This window comes from Lepeophtheirus salmonis, chromosome 11 (genome assembly GCF_016086655.4).
Source record: "Lepeophtheirus salmonis chromosome 11, UVic_Lsal_1.4, whole genome shotgun sequence".
Taxonomy (NCBI): Eukaryota; Metazoa; Arthropoda; class Copepoda; order Siphonostomatoida; family Caligidae; genus Lepeophtheirus; species Lepeophtheirus salmonis.
The window spans coordinates 14,112,127-14,128,543 of record NC_052141.2 but is presented as its reverse complement, the minus strand read 5'-3'; the positions used below and the strand labels follow the sequence as shown (position 1 = coordinate 14,128,543).

At 32.8% G+C, this 16,417-nt stretch overlaps 3 protein-coding genes across 6 annotated transcripts; 1 reads left to right on the top strand and 2 right to left on the bottom strand.

Annotated features, from left to right (window-relative positions):
- Positions 1 to 407: 407 nt before the first annotated feature.
- On the bottom strand, positions 408 to 4,384 carry LOC121125968 (lanC-like protein 2). The gene has a single exon (XM_040721239.2). It carries the CDS (start codon positions 4,204 to 4,206, stop codon positions 3,004 to 3,006), a length of 1,203 nt encoding a protein of 400 aa, XP_040577173.1. The 5' UTR covers positions 4,207 to 4,384; the 3' UTR covers positions 408 to 3,003.
- Positions 4,385 to 4,461: 77 nt separating this feature from the next.
- On the top strand, positions 4,462 to 7,329 carry LOC121126199 (uncharacterized). Of its 3 annotated transcripts, none has more exons than XM_071891750.1 (2): positions 4,462 to 4,476; positions 5,703 to 7,329. In XM_071891750.1, exon 2 carries the CDS (start codon positions 6,059 to 6,061, stop codon positions 7,127 to 7,129), a length of 1,071 nt encoding a protein of 356 aa, XP_071747851.1. In that variant the 5' UTR covers positions 4,462 to 4,476; positions 5,703 to 6,058; the 3' UTR covers positions 7,130 to 7,329. The 3 variants fall into 3 exon arrangements, with proteins under 3 accessions (XP_071747851.1, XP_071747852.1, XP_040577441.1); XM_071891751.1 differs by lacking the exon at positions 4,462 to 4,476 and adding an exon at positions 4,961 to 4,976; XM_040721507.2 differs by lacking the exon at positions 4,462 to 4,476 and adding an exon at positions 5,043 to 5,625.
- Positions 7,330 to 9,064: 1,735 nt separating this feature from the next.
- LOC121126510 (protein zer-1 homolog) lies at positions 9,065 to 16,343 on the bottom strand. 2 transcript variants are annotated; one of them, XM_040721833.2, is made up of 5 exons: positions 15,934 to 16,343; positions 12,106 to 12,426; positions 11,384 to 12,031; positions 11,043 to 11,322; positions 9,065 to 10,982 (listed from the first exon to the last, which is right to left on the bottom strand). In XM_040721833.2, the coding sequence occupies exons 2-5, from the start codon at positions 12,333 to 12,335 to the stop codon at positions 9,645 to 9,647; spliced, it is 2,496 nt and encodes an 831-aa protein (XP_040577767.1). In that variant the 5' UTR covers positions 12,336 to 12,426; positions 15,934 to 16,343; the 3' UTR covers positions 9,065 to 9,644. The 2 variants fall into 2 exon arrangements, with proteins under 2 accessions (XP_040577767.1, XP_040577766.1); XM_040721832.2 differs by lacking the exon at positions 15,934 to 16,343 and adding an exon at positions 12,519 to 12,699.
- Between the last annotated feature and the right edge of the window lie 74 nt (positions 16,344 to 16,417).

The window sequence follows — 16,417 nt, the reverse complement described above, 5'->3', positions numbered from 1 at the left end:
CCGAAGTTTTTTTACTAATAAAAACCTTAGGTAATTATTGGTATAGTTCTTGGGAAAGTTCAATCGTAGGTACTCTCATTGCCTTTGGTCCTGATGAACCACTCAACTTTAAACAATGCCTTAGAACTATCAATCAATACTATAAAAAGCATGCCCTAACATCAACAATAGAGCTGAAAAGATTCACAGGATTTGGATTCTTCATGCAAAGGCCAATTTCTTTACTCGTGCTGCTAATTTCTTACGACAAGGCCCACCCATCCCCTTCTTTATAGGAACTGGTTCAGTGGAAAGGAAAAATAACAAAAATTCTTGACCCAAAAAAAAATCAACATCAAATCCCTGGAAGAACCTTAATATGGAAGATGAATCAATCAACTGGAAAATAATTCTCTCAAACTACGTGGTTTATTATTCAGGTTTGCGACATCCTCGATATATATTATTTACTAACAATTTGAATAAAACGGACCGTGAATGTTTTTTTCCGCAAAGAAGCTGTTCCATTTATTCTATTTTTAAAATTCCATTGATATCCTCTCATATCTATGGGGAAGAGTGTCATTGCCGATAGGTTTGGCATAAGTCTCAAGGTGTCAGATTGGTTCATTGCTCTTACAATAAGTGGAGAAAATTACTTCAAAGTGAAGGTTATAATAGCAAAGACTAGCGATTATTGCATGCTTGCAGATCCAAAAGGACTCCTCTTCCTCCAGGTATGAATTCAAGAATCTTGAGATATTAGACTCAATGGACTTTTAAACTGTTGCACATATAATATTATAAATTGGACTTCTACCCCATCTTTTAATAACTTTTAGTAGGAATAAACTACATAAAAAATCATGATAAAAATGACAGTTGTATAAGAAAGGGAAATTCGCTCTTTGGTTTGACAATTCCATAAAGGGGGAGTTAAAAAATGCAGCAGATTGGCATCAACGGCCATAGGTATGTAAATCCAATAGCTAATATTTTTCTTTCCTTTACAGTAGTTTTAGTATCCCATTATAGATGGCGTATCTATTATTTTAAACAACTTTCATTTCAATGGAATGCGTGACGTCATATTGTGAGGATCAAAAGAACAAGTTGTAAGTTTTGGCTTTTAAAAAAATTGTAATAATTGAGGGCGTATACAATATAAATATGTGTAATTTGTTTATCAACGACATTTTACATCCCAGGAACCTATTTGAAGCCCTTGATTCAGTTATTTTGATTTTTTTAACCAAATACCTATAAACTTTATTTAATATACATTATTTGATATTTTTTCATTAATATTCTGCCTTCAAATTCTTGTTTTGAGCCTCTCTGGTTAGTTTGAAGAATATTTGAATATATCTGAGGTAAATTTTAGTTTTTATCTATTAACTCACAAAATTTAATTATAATAAATCGAATATTTAAAACAAAAAATTCAAGCACTTATCTCACGCCCAAGTCCAAGACTTGAGTACAAGGGAGAGGATGTTGACCCTATATTTACCACCTTTGACAGAGAGGCTAATTATCATAGCTCTTTAAGATAAATTCATATGATTATTTTTTGGTTTATTACATAGGTATTCGTATAATTGAAATATGCCTCGTCCAAAGAAGAGACAACAACATGTTATTTCAAAGACTGGAATCGCTAAGACGTTTATTTCCCAATATTTTAGCTCATTTCCAATTCTAACTGAGGATCTCAAAAATGGACACCTTCTTCATATATATTTGACATCAGGAAACTATGATGAATTGAAATCCTCACGAGAGTTTAAGGCAAAATGCGTATACAGATTTGGAATATCAGAAGATCTTTGTTTTTACTCTGATGTTAAACAAATTATTTCTGGAACATTTAAAAATTGCAGGAAACTTACCGATAGTAATATCTTTGGAAAGTTTAAAGAGGAATGTCATAAACCGTTTCTTTTATCGTCCAAAGCCTTTGTTCCTAGAAATTCTTCTCCTTGCACCTCCAAGTTGAATGAAGTTCAAGGTTATATTTCCCAAAGTGTCCCTCAAACTACTCAATCTCCCTCCAACGAAATATTTGTCTCACTTGCTTCCCTCCAGAAGAAGAACTCGGACTTAGAAATATTAGTATCCAAATATAAGGCCAAGTCAGAAACACTTAAACTTGCTTTGGCTTCAAAGGACCAAGCAATTGACTTTTGCATTGAGGAAATGAAAAAATCGAATGACAAAGTTCAAGAATTAGAGTCTCAATTGAGGGATTTGACGAAGAAAAATATTTTTTTGGAAAACAAAAATGAGAATTTTTTTTTGTTGAATTGAATTTTTAAGTAAAAAGATAATATGCCTTCTCTCAATATTGAGTTTGAATTACATTCTTAGTATTTAAGTAATTGATTATTGTCTTCCATTACTGTAACAAATTAATCTGATTTATTCGTTGTAGCCAACACAAATTGCACTTAAGGTCATTCAATAAGAATTTAAATAACATGATGTTTTATTTGTCAGCCCATATGAGAGGCAAATTAAGTCTCATTATAAAATCAATAATGGCTCTGGATCAGTGGTCTACAACCAACTTGCGATCATTTGTCAATTCCTTATCTTTCATTAAGTCTTCCAAAATAAACAAATTTGACAAAGCAGCTTGAGTTTCAGAAAATGTATTTGAATTATATCTTATCACTTGATCCCCAACAATGATTTCCAATTGATGTCCCAATTGTAAAATATTTTTTCAGCCAAGTAGTAACCCCTAACCAGCACAAAGCCTTTTTAGTTTCAGGGACGTACCACTCGTGAAATATTGAGCCATTTACATATTTTTCATATCACTTCTACCTACAAGCTGAGTAATAAGCCAAAAACTTAAGTTCTTGTCAACTAGCTCCTCTCTCCTTCTGGCAAGATAAATCACATAATATCACATATAGCATTAAGAAAAAGAAAATATCCTGTTTGCAATGTTTTTAAAGCCCATTTATAAATAAATAATTATGAAAACATAGTCTTTACATTCTCAATGAAGAGGATTTACAAAGTGTAGCAAGGAAAGTAAACATCCTTCATTTCTTGTCGAATGTGATGAAGAAATAAGAGATTGCCGGCAAGACCTTCAAACAAGGAGTACGGAGAGTCAGGTGTACTACACTCTGGATTTTCAAAGTTGCAACACCACTCAGCAAATCTAAGAGCCCTATAAAAATATTTAGGATTTCTAGTGCTTTTATAAGCTAGTAGAAAGACGTAGCCATTTCCAGAGCTTCCATGACAAAGACCAAATCCCTTTTTCAGAAATCCTTTATTCCAAATGACGTCCATACATAGATCCGCAACCTTTAAATACTTATCATCCATAAACGCATCATATGCTACAAGATACAAGTCTGCGAATCCAGGAGCGCCATGACACCAATGAACCAGTCGATCATTACCAATGCTTTGGACAGAGGGTGGAAAGTTACCACTAGTAGATTGGAGTTTCATCAGATCATCAATCTTTGAACGAACCATGAGTAATTGAGATGGATTCATAAATGGTCTGGCTCTTAACAACGTGGATAGAATTCCTGCATAGCCATGCCCGGCACCCAAGTATTCCTCTCCATACCACTCATAGTAAAGTGTTTCAGAGTTGGAGGATGAGGATCCCTTGTGAAGAATGATGGATATGACTTCTTGAATAACACTGTCGATCTCTTTACACTCTGGATCTGCTTTTTTTACAAGAAGAAGAGCATAGAGATATCCTGCCTTTCCATAGAGAAACTCCTCCGGAGACTCTTTGAAAATTGTGGAATCCTTCAGTTCCAGTAAATATTTGAGATATCTTTTTTTATTATCACTATAAGCGGCAGCAAAGGCCAGTGGTCCGGATATTCCACATAAAAACCCTAAAAAACTCTTGAGACTAGAAGAATTGACGCACTCTGCAATGGAGGTCTCTTCTACTTTGCTCCCTATTCCATGTAATAGATAAAGTATCCCAGATAACCCCGTGTAAACAGAGTGATCTTCCTGTCCTCTTCTAAAGTAGGCATCATTGACCATCTGCAGCAGTTTTTGACATACATCCTTAATTTGTAACTCAAGAGGACAACCAGGTTTGAGTTGTCTATACTCATCCACGTCCGGAGGAGTAACACAATCACCAAAAAATTGAAGGGACTTGATTTCTTCAAATTCTAGATAAGGGTTATCTAGGTAGCGATTATCGTCGTCCATAGAACATGACATTCCTAATCTGAATACCCAAAGAATCCACGCTGTTAGTTAATACTTGATTATAATTAATAGTTATTAGCCTTAGGTATGTACGTATGTTTCTAACTTTTTATGTAATTTATTTATCAATTATTTCGGCTATATCCTACGTTATTGTGCAATGTGCATACAATGTTGATTCATTTTATTGTGGATGATTTGAAACAGCTGACTCTACGTTTTATGAAACTCAACAAGGTATTACATAGCTTATGGATTTTGAGATTAATTTATGGCAATCAAGTATGTATTGTATAAAATATTAATATCCATAGAGAAGGACATATATATCTCTCTATGATACTATCTAAAGTTTTAGATAGTATCATTAAACAGTTGGCAATAGAACGTTTTCAAGTGACGTCAGCATTCTTAATGTCTCCATTTTGGGGCTCAAAATAAGCAATTTGTATAAGAATGAAAACTCTTTTCATTCATATGAAACTGAACTTTTGGATGTCAAAAAGGTACCAACAAATAAAAGAGACTTAACCCTGGCTCTCGATCAAAAAGGTATCTCACTATTGCCTAGTTTTATTATATGTAATATCAGACCCTAAAATGTATTAAAAATATGTTATTACATCATAATACAATCTTATTTCCATATTGTAATTAAATTTAACTATTACAACAGACAGAAATAGATATTTTTCTCTGAATATCCTACTTTTCTCGTCCTTAATCGATTATAATAATAAATAAATAAAATCTACAAATCTAGTCATTTTTAGGGATTTTCAGTAAGTATTAATTAGATTCCTTATAATATCAGTGTTTGTCAATTAAATCAAGTAGTATTCAATGCAAATTTCAAGTATTTTATATTCTTAAAGCCTTTTTATGAAGTTTAATCAAGGTTTCTTGGATATTTGTCCATTTTATATTTTGAGGCCCCAAGAAGGTGTTGCCTTCAATTATGATGCAATTTATGATGTCAGTGAAAACGAATAGAAAAATGGTATTCAAGTCTGGTGGTGTAATAAAAAGTTAACCAATCAGCTTCTTTAGGCTGACGTTGAAATTAATAAGATATATACCTCCAGAGATAAAACATTATACAGTTATACATCGTCATACGATTTTAATTCTTTACTTCACGAAGCTCGTAAGCCAAAGCAATTCATCCCAAAAGAAAGAAATAAAACAACTAAGCTTCTAGTAGCTCTTGTGACCCATCACCAAATCTGAACCAGCCGTATCTTAATAGAAATTCGCATGTTGTGTCACTCGTATCTCAGGGAATTACTGTATCTTTATTTCTAACCTTTGTCACCTGATATAGCCTAAAGCATTATAGCCCATATAGATAAAAAAAACATGCATGATGATGTGAAGAATTGACGCCGTCTTAGTTGACAAAAACATTCAAATCGTAGAAATAATAAATATGTATGTTCACAACACGCTTTAAATATTTGTATATTCGATCCTCACTGTATTTTACATTTGATTATATTTTTCTTTAGGGAACTCTTCACTTTGTATAGACATTATTTTGACCAACTAACTCTCGGCTTCAAAAAACTTCCTTTGCTTTTGCTCAAATTAAGCACCATATGAATGATATAGCCTTATCTGCCAATGAAAATCCCTTTGTCGCCACTAACCAGCTCTATGTATTTTTCTTCTCAATAATGAGGTCTTATATTACAAAATTTTTGATGCACAAATACAAATTCCTCTACATTAAAAAGACCTCTTCTCCTATTCGAATATTTCAAACAATTATATTCAACTACATAATAAATTTATAAATAATTAAAAAGTGCTGCTCTTAATTATATATTTAGTTATTAATTAATATTTAATAAAAACTGTGAAAATGAGTTCCTCTAACTTCTTAAAAATTATAACTGAGCCAGAAGTTTCAATTACTGATGCTAAATCAGATTCAAGTGCAGAAAAATTTAAATATTCCACAAGATCTTGCTCCATCCTTAATTGCCCAAACCCAAAGGACACTTCCTACCATTTTTTCCCATCTAATCAAAATCTTAGAGAGACTTGGATTGGATTGTGCGATTTAAAAAAGTCGTTCAGATCAAAAACATCAAGAATTTGTGGGAAGCATTTTACAGATGATAACTTTACTTATTCTAGTTTAAGAGACAAATTGACTTCGGAAAAATCATATAAAAGGAGGCTAAAACCCGATGCTCTACCATCAATTAATATCTCTAAAAATGATCCATTAGAATTTGTTCAAGTCCCTATGACAGATTCTTATGTCAATACGGAGTCCCCAAATATCGCAATGGCAGAATCAATTAATCTCAGATGTATGGAAACTTATCCAAAACTAGAATTAATGGAAGAACCCAAAACCATCATCGAGATCATAGAAGAACCCAAAACCATCATCGAGATCATAGAAGAACCCAAAACCATAATACAGATAATTGATGAACCAATAGAGGAAAAAAGTATAGAATCTACGACTGAGGAATCTATTTGTGTATCAAAGACTCCTTTCAAAAATAAGAAATGCGATAATTATGAATGTCGGACGGAAATTCAAAGATACAAGACCAAAGTTAGAAATCTTCAAAGGAGTTTGAAGAGGGAGAAGAAAAGAAATAAAATTAATACAAACAAAATAGTAAAAGATTCCCTCTCTGAAAAAGGTCTCAGTACTTCTCAAGTATCTTTCTTGATGGGAAAAACGAATCGTCCAGGAAATTTTTCACAGGATGAAATAATTAATAGCCTTCTACTCCGAACAATTTCTGCCAGAGCTTATAATTTCCTGCGACAGGAAAAACTAATGTGTCTCCCCGCACCTTCTACACTATCAAATTGGATTAAAGATTTTAAAATCGATACTGGATCCATAGCCTTAAAATTAAAAGAAAAGTCAACAAATCTATCTCATAGAACTCTTCCAAATATTTAAAAAAAATGAATAATAATCAATAATTCTAATAATTATTCTTCTTCTCATATATTGAGGATATAATTAATTATGATATTTTTCCAAAATGTAAATATATATTTTTTTTTTAAATTAAAAGTATCATATTAGTATCCCTGTATTTTGTTAGGATAGTTGTTGAATCTAGTGGGATGGTTAAAAAATAAAGGAGCTTTCTACGATTCATTGACAGACTTACCCATTTCATGTGATATATTAATATGTAACCCATTAACACAAAATTAAGCTAGAATGATTTTCTACCCAATTGACCGTGGACTACATTTGTATTCTTCCATCGATGAATTTTTCCTTAATTTCTATCAAGAATTTATTCTTATTAACCATTTGGGTATGTTGCAAATAGCACTTAAATTACACATATGGATCTTCACAATAAAATAATTCGAAATTGATATATTTTATGGTTCAAAGTAGCCATATTGGGGACAAATTAAGTTTCTTAAAATCGAATAAAGGTTTTAAGTTATAGCTAAAAATTTTGGGTATCTAAACCAATAAATAATAGACTTTTTTACACACTAGGTGCTAATTATATAACTTTGAATGGAGAATTAATAGGTATACCAAAGCATTCAATCATCCTAATAAACCCATGTGCGTCTTTTAAATATTACAAGTGCCCCTCGCCTACGATTTATATAATCGCACATTAGGTGCATTTTCCTATGGTTAGCGACTGGATGCCTTTCATAACCATGCAATACCCCAAGCCACGTACAATACATTATATTATTGAAATAGTAATTCAAAAAATGCTGCCCTAATATTAAATTTGATAAATTCCAAACATTCGAGCATTGTGTTATATTTATTATGCATTTATTAGATAATCAATACTCATATCCCTCGGAGCTGCGGAGTTCAAAGGATGTTTAATGATTGGGCCGGACAATCCACGTAGCATAATAATAATAAAAAACCTGGTTTATAAGTGGGTATGTTTTTATTAATACACGTACTTTTCCCTAATATTTCATGTACAAAAATACAACTTGTATAAGCAAATTGTACAAATTGAAATGTTTTCGTTATTATTTAATTACAATATTGTTCGTTCTATTACCGTATACAAGTTGCAACTTGTACAAAATTGCAAATTGTATGTCTTTATAGGAGCCCACACCGTTGAACCTAAGAGGCTGAAATTTTAGATGGTCATTCTTTTGAACCTGGCCAGGCAAAGACGGGAATGTCGATTTTTGGAGGGGATATATAAGGGGGACTGAGTTGCAAATCAAAAAGTGATTGGTGATACAAAAAACATCTATACGAGCAACTACGTTTTCTAAATTTATTCAAAATCAAAAAATTTATGGGCAAAAAAAGAAATGGGTGAAAATTGCAATTTTGTTTCTTTTAGGAGCAAAAACATTAACTTCAAATGACATATTGGATTAGTAAATCCGATTAAGTTTGTCTAAAGATTCGTTTGCATATAAATTTCACCTATAAAAATGGATGTTTATCTGAAATATCTGTCATTTTCTGAATAATTTTTCAATTTTTTTACATTTTTTCTCTCTCTTTTTCATAAAAAGTCAATTTTTTTTTAAAAATGGCACAAAACGATACATTTTGGACAAAATATTAATAATATAACTTATCAAAAAAGTATATCTAATTTGCAGAACATTTTATTACACAATTTTTGCAATACTTGTATAAATGAACCAATTATAGAGGGTTATTTTTTCGACAACATTATTCTTCATAGCTTTTCTCAATTAATTTGAGCCTTTTCACTGTGATTTCCCTCTCTCTCTCTCCTTGGGACGAGTGACGTCGGGTACGTCTTTGCTAGTATAACTAGATAATAATAATTTATCCCCTTTATGGGATTTTCCTTCTTCCAACAACACTAACATTATATTATCTAGTACGAGAAAGAAACACTAAATTTAGTGACAATTTATTGAGCTACAATTATGACAAAATAATATATATTATATTCTCTCAAGCTATAGGGCATTAATTATACATGTACATGATCGAACGAAGAGCCCATAAATAAAATAAAAATGATCGGATTTTATTCCTTCTTCATGACTCGCATAATTATATGTACCTATTTATTTATTGAATGGCGAATGAGTACAACCCGTAGGAGGAAGAGCATCTAGAAAGCAAAACGTCATAAGATTCATACAGATCAATCCTTGATCATAAAATGTATGGAGAGATCTAATTCAGCATAACATTTGATCAGTACATGATATTGTGTCTGTGATTGATTTCTATGTATGAATATAAAATAAATAGAAAATACATGACTAACATAATACTTAATTATGCATATAATATGTAGTTATAGAAAGGAAGATAAATGTTTAGGGTAGGCCTGCTGCTTGTAAATGAATCTGAAAGGATGATGCTCATTCAATAATTCCAATTCTTGGTCTACTAAGAGATCAAGAATACTTTAATAAAGGAAGGAGATACGCCTGCTTGAATGAATTAGATAATTAATTAAGCTTTAATCAATTGCATCATTATCATCTCCGCCATCCTCATGGCTATTTCTAATAGGAGAAGAACTCCTTCCATTTTTCCAACGGGTAACATTATCTCGAACGGTAGCTGCCAATTCGAGAACACTAGAATAGGGTAAGGTAGATCCGAAATTGCCATTTAAGAGTTGATCCAAGAGACTTAGTCCTCCTTCTTGCTCCACTAGCGCACAATATTTATTATCCACAAAAGTAAGGTTGGCTAATGCCCACATGGCCCAATGCTGGCACTGTGGAGTATGATGAACATTAACTAGACGCAAAATTGGCTCAAAACTCCTATAGTTGATATTACGCGAACTATGAAGGTTCCAGCGCTGAATGGCAACAACCATTTTCGAAAGGACTTCCACTCGAGAAGGATCCTCAATGGTCCAAGCCGATGGTCCATCTGATGCCATATGAGCTAGCACACCAGCAGCATTATAACTGACTTCAATGCCATCGGTATTAGAGTCCAATAGCATGGAGAATTCTGCCACAAATTCTCGTGTCATGAGTTGAGGACGGAGAGAAGGGACTTCGGCAACATTTCCGAGGAGGCCCATCATGTTTCTCAAGAGTTCCTGACGATCCGGGAAAACGTCTTTACATTGAAGAAAGAGTTTCATTCCGCCATTGTCCAAGAATCTCTTACAGTTAATTGGGGTCTCATCAGTTACGTTCCAGAGGGTGGACCATGCTATTTCCATGACGTGATCACAAATCTCTTTATCGACACGATGTCGAATAATGTCCAACATTCTCTCCATAGCTCCCAAGGATCCCACCAATAGTTTTTGCTGACCATCGACTTGGCACGCCAAGGAATTAAGCAAGAAGATGGAAGCTCTTTCGAGGAAATTACTTTCCTCCATGTTCTCGGGAGAATTACTCCGATGAGAGACAATATAGAGGAGGATTCGAACAAGTCTTTCATAGTCAAATAAAACATCTTTGGGTATGTCAAATTGGCAAAGGGTAATGCATCCGTTTCGCATCATTACTGAGTCTTTTTTATGGTTGAACATAGCATTTAATAGTGTCACAATTATTTTTCTTTTCATTTTCACATTAATAAGGGTGTTGATTGGACTTGTGAGCACGTAGTACAAACTAGCAGAGCCGGATATTTGAATAACACTATCTGTTATATGGTTCTGCATACCAAGAACAATAATGTCCAAAGCCTCTTTCAGATTGTTACAAGTTCCAAAACGGAAAATGTGATACAAATCATTTAAAACATTATAAATCATTTCTTGTCGATCGATGTAATGTCGACCAGCTGCTATTATTTGGCGTTCATTCGCATCTCCAGTAATCTGCAATAATAATAATAATATGAAACGCCAACACTACAAATATTTAGACAAAGAACATACCTCAAGAGCGGGTATATTGGTTCGACTACATGCTCCCATTCTAGTATTGTATAGTCCTAAAAACCGCAAAGGATTGCCGACCCGAGACTCTAGTCCACGGATATCGCAACCACTGTCTATTTTCCCATCACACACATCACAATCATCCAAATTTGTGCCAGATATATCCAAGGATTCAAGTTCTGGAAGATTCTCTGAAATTTCTTTCAATACGTGATATGGATTTTTAAAATCTGCACTCCTCTGCAAATACTCCATTTGTCTGCTTATATCTAAATGTCTAGAAATAGAGACATTTTTAAATAAATGAATATACAAAATATAAATCTCGAGAGTCTCACTTTAATTTTTTAAGCTGACAAATGTCCTTGAGTCCAGCCTCAATACCGATAACGTTGTATAGCACGAGAGAAACAAGTTTTGGAACTTGTTTCAGGAATTCTGCATGTTGCATGTGATGAAAAGCAAAGAGTCCCGAAAGGTCCAAATGAGTTAAATTAACAAGTGACTTGAGAAGAAATTCTATAAAATGTTCTCCACGGTAGGATCCAATGTCATTAATACACAAGGAAGAGAGTCGATATGCTTTAAAATTATAATCTAAAGGATGTCCCTCACAATCGCACTCATCGTCAAATTGACAACAAAATGTAGCCACAACATGTGGAAGGAGATCCGTTAGTCTACCAACGGTGAGGTTCACAAGATTGTTCGAGTATTCATTCATTGTACCAAATGAACGAGTATTTAAATCCAAGCAATCTTGGATTTCTAAATCTCGGAGTCTATGTTTAAGGAGCATATCAAGCCCATTATTCGTAATGGATGAGCCGTTGATGCTAACAGATCTCAGCGGAGTTGACTCCGTATCTGCAAATACATTTATAAATGCATCATTTACATCAATCCCTTCTTCTTGAGCGATGGAAAAGAATTTTTCACATATGACTGCGGGCAAATGAATCCCAGGATGTAAACGACGATAGACTCTACAAAATTAAGGGAGAAATTGTACAGATATGTATAACATGATTTAGCACAAAGAATGCAAATAACTCCTTACCGAGGGGCAAATGAATCTTTCTTCGGCTTACCCATCAATACTTCTTCCACGGATTTGAATGTGATATGCTTAGTTAATGGTTTGTCGGGAAGTAATCGCTCCTCATTGGTTTTTGAATCAAATTCAAAGAGCTGAGAGTAAGTGCTGGGATTTCGTAGACAGTATCGCGTAACTATGTCAGTCAGGGAATCCGGGGAATTGGGCTCCCATATTGTTTTAAACCTTTCCATTCTAGAATGAGGTGATACAGCGGTAGGACTCCTTATGTAAATAGGTTCACCGTGTTGATGATTAATACGACGTCTTTGACGATCACTACACCTAGAGATTAGAAAAACATAATTACTTATCAGGATACAAATCATCAATAGAAAGAAACATCTTCACACTTAGATTGCAGTATCTCATCTCACCAATCAATTATAAAATCAATTTGATCCATGGTACCTCCTTTTTACGCCAATTATGGTTCAGAATGATAATAAGAATATCAAAAATATATAGCTACATTTGTAGATATTATAAGTAACTAATTAGTAATAAGAGCAAAAAGGAGTAGAAGAGTGAGACTGTGAGAATAACTGGGGAGATTCTATTAGTTCATATTATTAAAAAATCGCGCTTATTTCTTCTAGTTCTTTCTTTCCTTCTTTCAAAACTTTATTCCACTTATGTTAGTATTACTCCACAATTTATCGCACTCAAAGTTTTCTTTCTTGAGCATAAAACAAGTCATTCATAAACACCCATCCGCTATTTCTTTTTTAGCATTATTTGCGTACAAGAAACGACAACCTCTAAGAATTCAAACATAGGCAGTTTCCACTATAATATGTTCTAAGCAGAGTAAGGAAATATTGAGACAAATTCTAATCAATATCATTTAGCTTATTAAGGGGGATTTAGAAATGAGATGCATTAATATAAAAACAATCTTTTTAAAAAAAGCAAGAAAAGGAGAAAATCCACTTTTACACAAATACAATTTCATAGATTTATTTAAATCAATTATAGGGCTAATTATTCAAATTTATGGGATAAGTTTATTTAAACCCCAAGAATTGTAACTATAGCTTAAACCCTTTATTCAATTCAAGATACTTACATAGGCCGCCATATGGCCCCTTTCCCCGTAATATGACAATCCATTTTGACTCCTTTAATTGGAATTTAACACATACCCACAAAGGGTTCTTATAAAAACCCTTTGCGGGTAGAAATGGACGATATTTCCTTGTTGAAGAATATAAACCGAGGGCCAAATGGGCGTTGCTCAAAAATTATAATTATTATTGGCAAAGTGTCATCCTGGAAGTCCAATATTTAACATTAATACTTAAAAACAAAGACATCCAGACCATGGAAATGAATTTCTCAGATCCATTTGATTGGTTAAATTGGAAAACACCTTTTTTCGTAATGAAAGAAGTGGGAGTTTCCATGCTTAGCTATGTTAAGTAAATATTTGAGTTACGACAATTTTGCACTCAACCCACGAAATGAAATATAGGCCCAATCTAGAGAAAAATTATTCTAGCTTGCTTTTGTGTTAACGTACCGCAAATGTATACTGTGAACAAGTCGTAACTTGTATAAGCAAATTGTACAAGTTATAAATAAAGAATGGGTTTAATAGTCTTAAATGAAGGAGCATTTAGATTAGGGCCTGTATATTAATTATTTTAAACGAAAATTACCCATTAATATAACTATTCTGTTCAAATGTCCCTAGTTATATTGCTCGTAAATAAAATACATAATATTAAAAAAAATGAAATCATAGCCACAAATTGTATTTGGCTATTAGAAATCCCCATTTTGTAATTGAATAAGTCGTTATGAGACACACGAATTGTAACTTGTACAACTTCCCTATACAAGTTACAACATGTATACATGTACCAATATAAGTATTCAGAGCATACTATAATAAAACGAAGTGATTTAAATATAACTATTTGAATTCAAGGCGTTCCATCATACATTATTAACTCGCATTGTTTAATATAGAAGGGAAATTCCAAGATTTTAAAACAAAGATTTGGGCAAGAAATTGTATTATAATTTTTGTCTTTTACATTCATAGGTAATTTCAATATTATTTGAATACAAAGGAACATTTAAGTAACCATTACTTTGACTTAAAGTGTTTCTATTTTAAATAGTTACCTACTAATCAGACAAAAAAAAAGTTTAATTATGTAATGTCACTAAGTACAAATATAGACCTCTCTCTACTCGAAGACACTTTGTGACTCATATTTTCAAGCTTATAAATTTCACAATATTTTTTCAGTTATTTGCAACTATGACGAGACTTGTATTTATTTTTAAACGTACTTGATAATAATAGTCAATAAATACACGTTAGAATGGAAAATAAAGCACAAAAGATGTTGTCTTAAAACAATTATTTTAATTTATTATTAACTATCATCAATTGAATCCCTGACTGGATCCACATTGTGTAATTAGCGCGATAATGTCTTGTTTCCTACTTATTTCGTAGGATATTTTGATAATTAATCATCCCTCCCTAACCATTGAAGTCCAAAATAAGTTCCCGAAATGACGTATCTAAGAATTAATATAAGGATCTCTGGGGCTCTTAATTTTGAGAAAGGGAAATTATAATTCCGTATATGTCAGTTCCTCATGGATTGTGCAAAGTTGTACGATCCGATTTAACGATTTACACGTCACATAACACATTATTTAATTACAATACCAGTTATTTTAATTGCTTAGTACATGCTCAATATTTCATTTTAATCCGTTAAAATTCAGTATTTTTAAACGGGAAATGATCTTTAAAATGTGCTTCAGAATGCTTATCAATGAGTCATTTTCATCATAAAATATACCGCAAATCCTCACTCTCACTTGTACTTCTGCCAACGAAATTGAAGGGACATTATGTTTTTCTGTTGGTCACAATAATAATACGTCAAAAATTACAAATTAATTTTGATCTAAAATGCTACGAGAATTATACATGGTCACAATTAGAGCCCATTCAATTCTGAGAGGTCAAAGTAGCACAAAACGTTAAAAATACATTATCAACCATAACTTTGGACTATATATTGAACGACTGAGCTCAAATTGGTGTCATTATGCAGGTTTAATAAATAAAAAATGATATAGCAAAAGATTCAAGGCTAAGATAAAAAGTCAAAACGCAATACCGACTATCACTTTTGAATAAAATGAGATACAGACCTGAAATCATCTCTTTATGGGAGACAGTATAATTATACATATGAAAGTATGACAGCAATAGATATTAAATTCAAAATGTAAATAAAATGACGTAATAATATCGTTGAGAAAAGGACCAACATGCTTATATAATTATTAGGCTTAAATCCTATTGAAAGATCCCTTAATGCCCTTGTAGATCGATAGTTAAATTCAATGGGTAGGGGATGGGTGGGATTCTAAGGTGGGCATTGAACGTGATGAAAAGGTTGTCCTTAACTTGACAACACAAGCTATGTTCTATAAATGTAATACATACCTCAATGCTCTGATATAACCTAATTGACGTATACATATAATATACACCTATACAGGCGAAAAAGAATTGATGATGCGTGTGTAGATTGATGAGTAGGAAATAATTAATAAGTAATAAGAGAGAGTATTAATGAAAAATATCCCTGTATAAGAAAGATCGTTTGTTTTTAAAGAGTCAATTGTACTCTTACTGATGAAATATTGAGTGAGTTACTCAAGACTTGGACTCCTGAGCATGGGTAAGGTTTAGAAGTATACAACATAGAGTAAGAAGGAAGAGAAGAAGAAGGGATCCGGAACGGCGCTCACCTGTGCCTCAAATATAAGCAAGGGAAGTTAGAGTCCAACTAATTAGCAGATGATTGGACTCCTCCGAAGAAGGAGACTCGTGATCTAGGAGTAGTCGGAGAGAAGGATCCAGAAAAGGCCCGTAACGTGAACCAGGACAATGCTCATAAGGAAATAGGTGCACTTCTGCTCGACACTTAATCTAGATAATAATCTCCAAGGAAGATAGTCTCTAAACATTTTTATATATATTATATAATCATATTCGTTAAGAAATAGTAACTTAATATTAATGAAACGCAGATCTTCATTTTATTTAATATTTATAATATGTAACGCACTTCACATATTTCAGGATTTACATTATTTTATTCCAACTACTTTAATATAGTATTAGCTGCAAGAAGAAGAAAGAAGAAAAAAAAATACTTATCGCCTCTTTCTCTTTTTTCTTCTTCCTTTTTCTCCTAACTCTCTACAACCCCTTTTTATTGGCTCCCAAGTG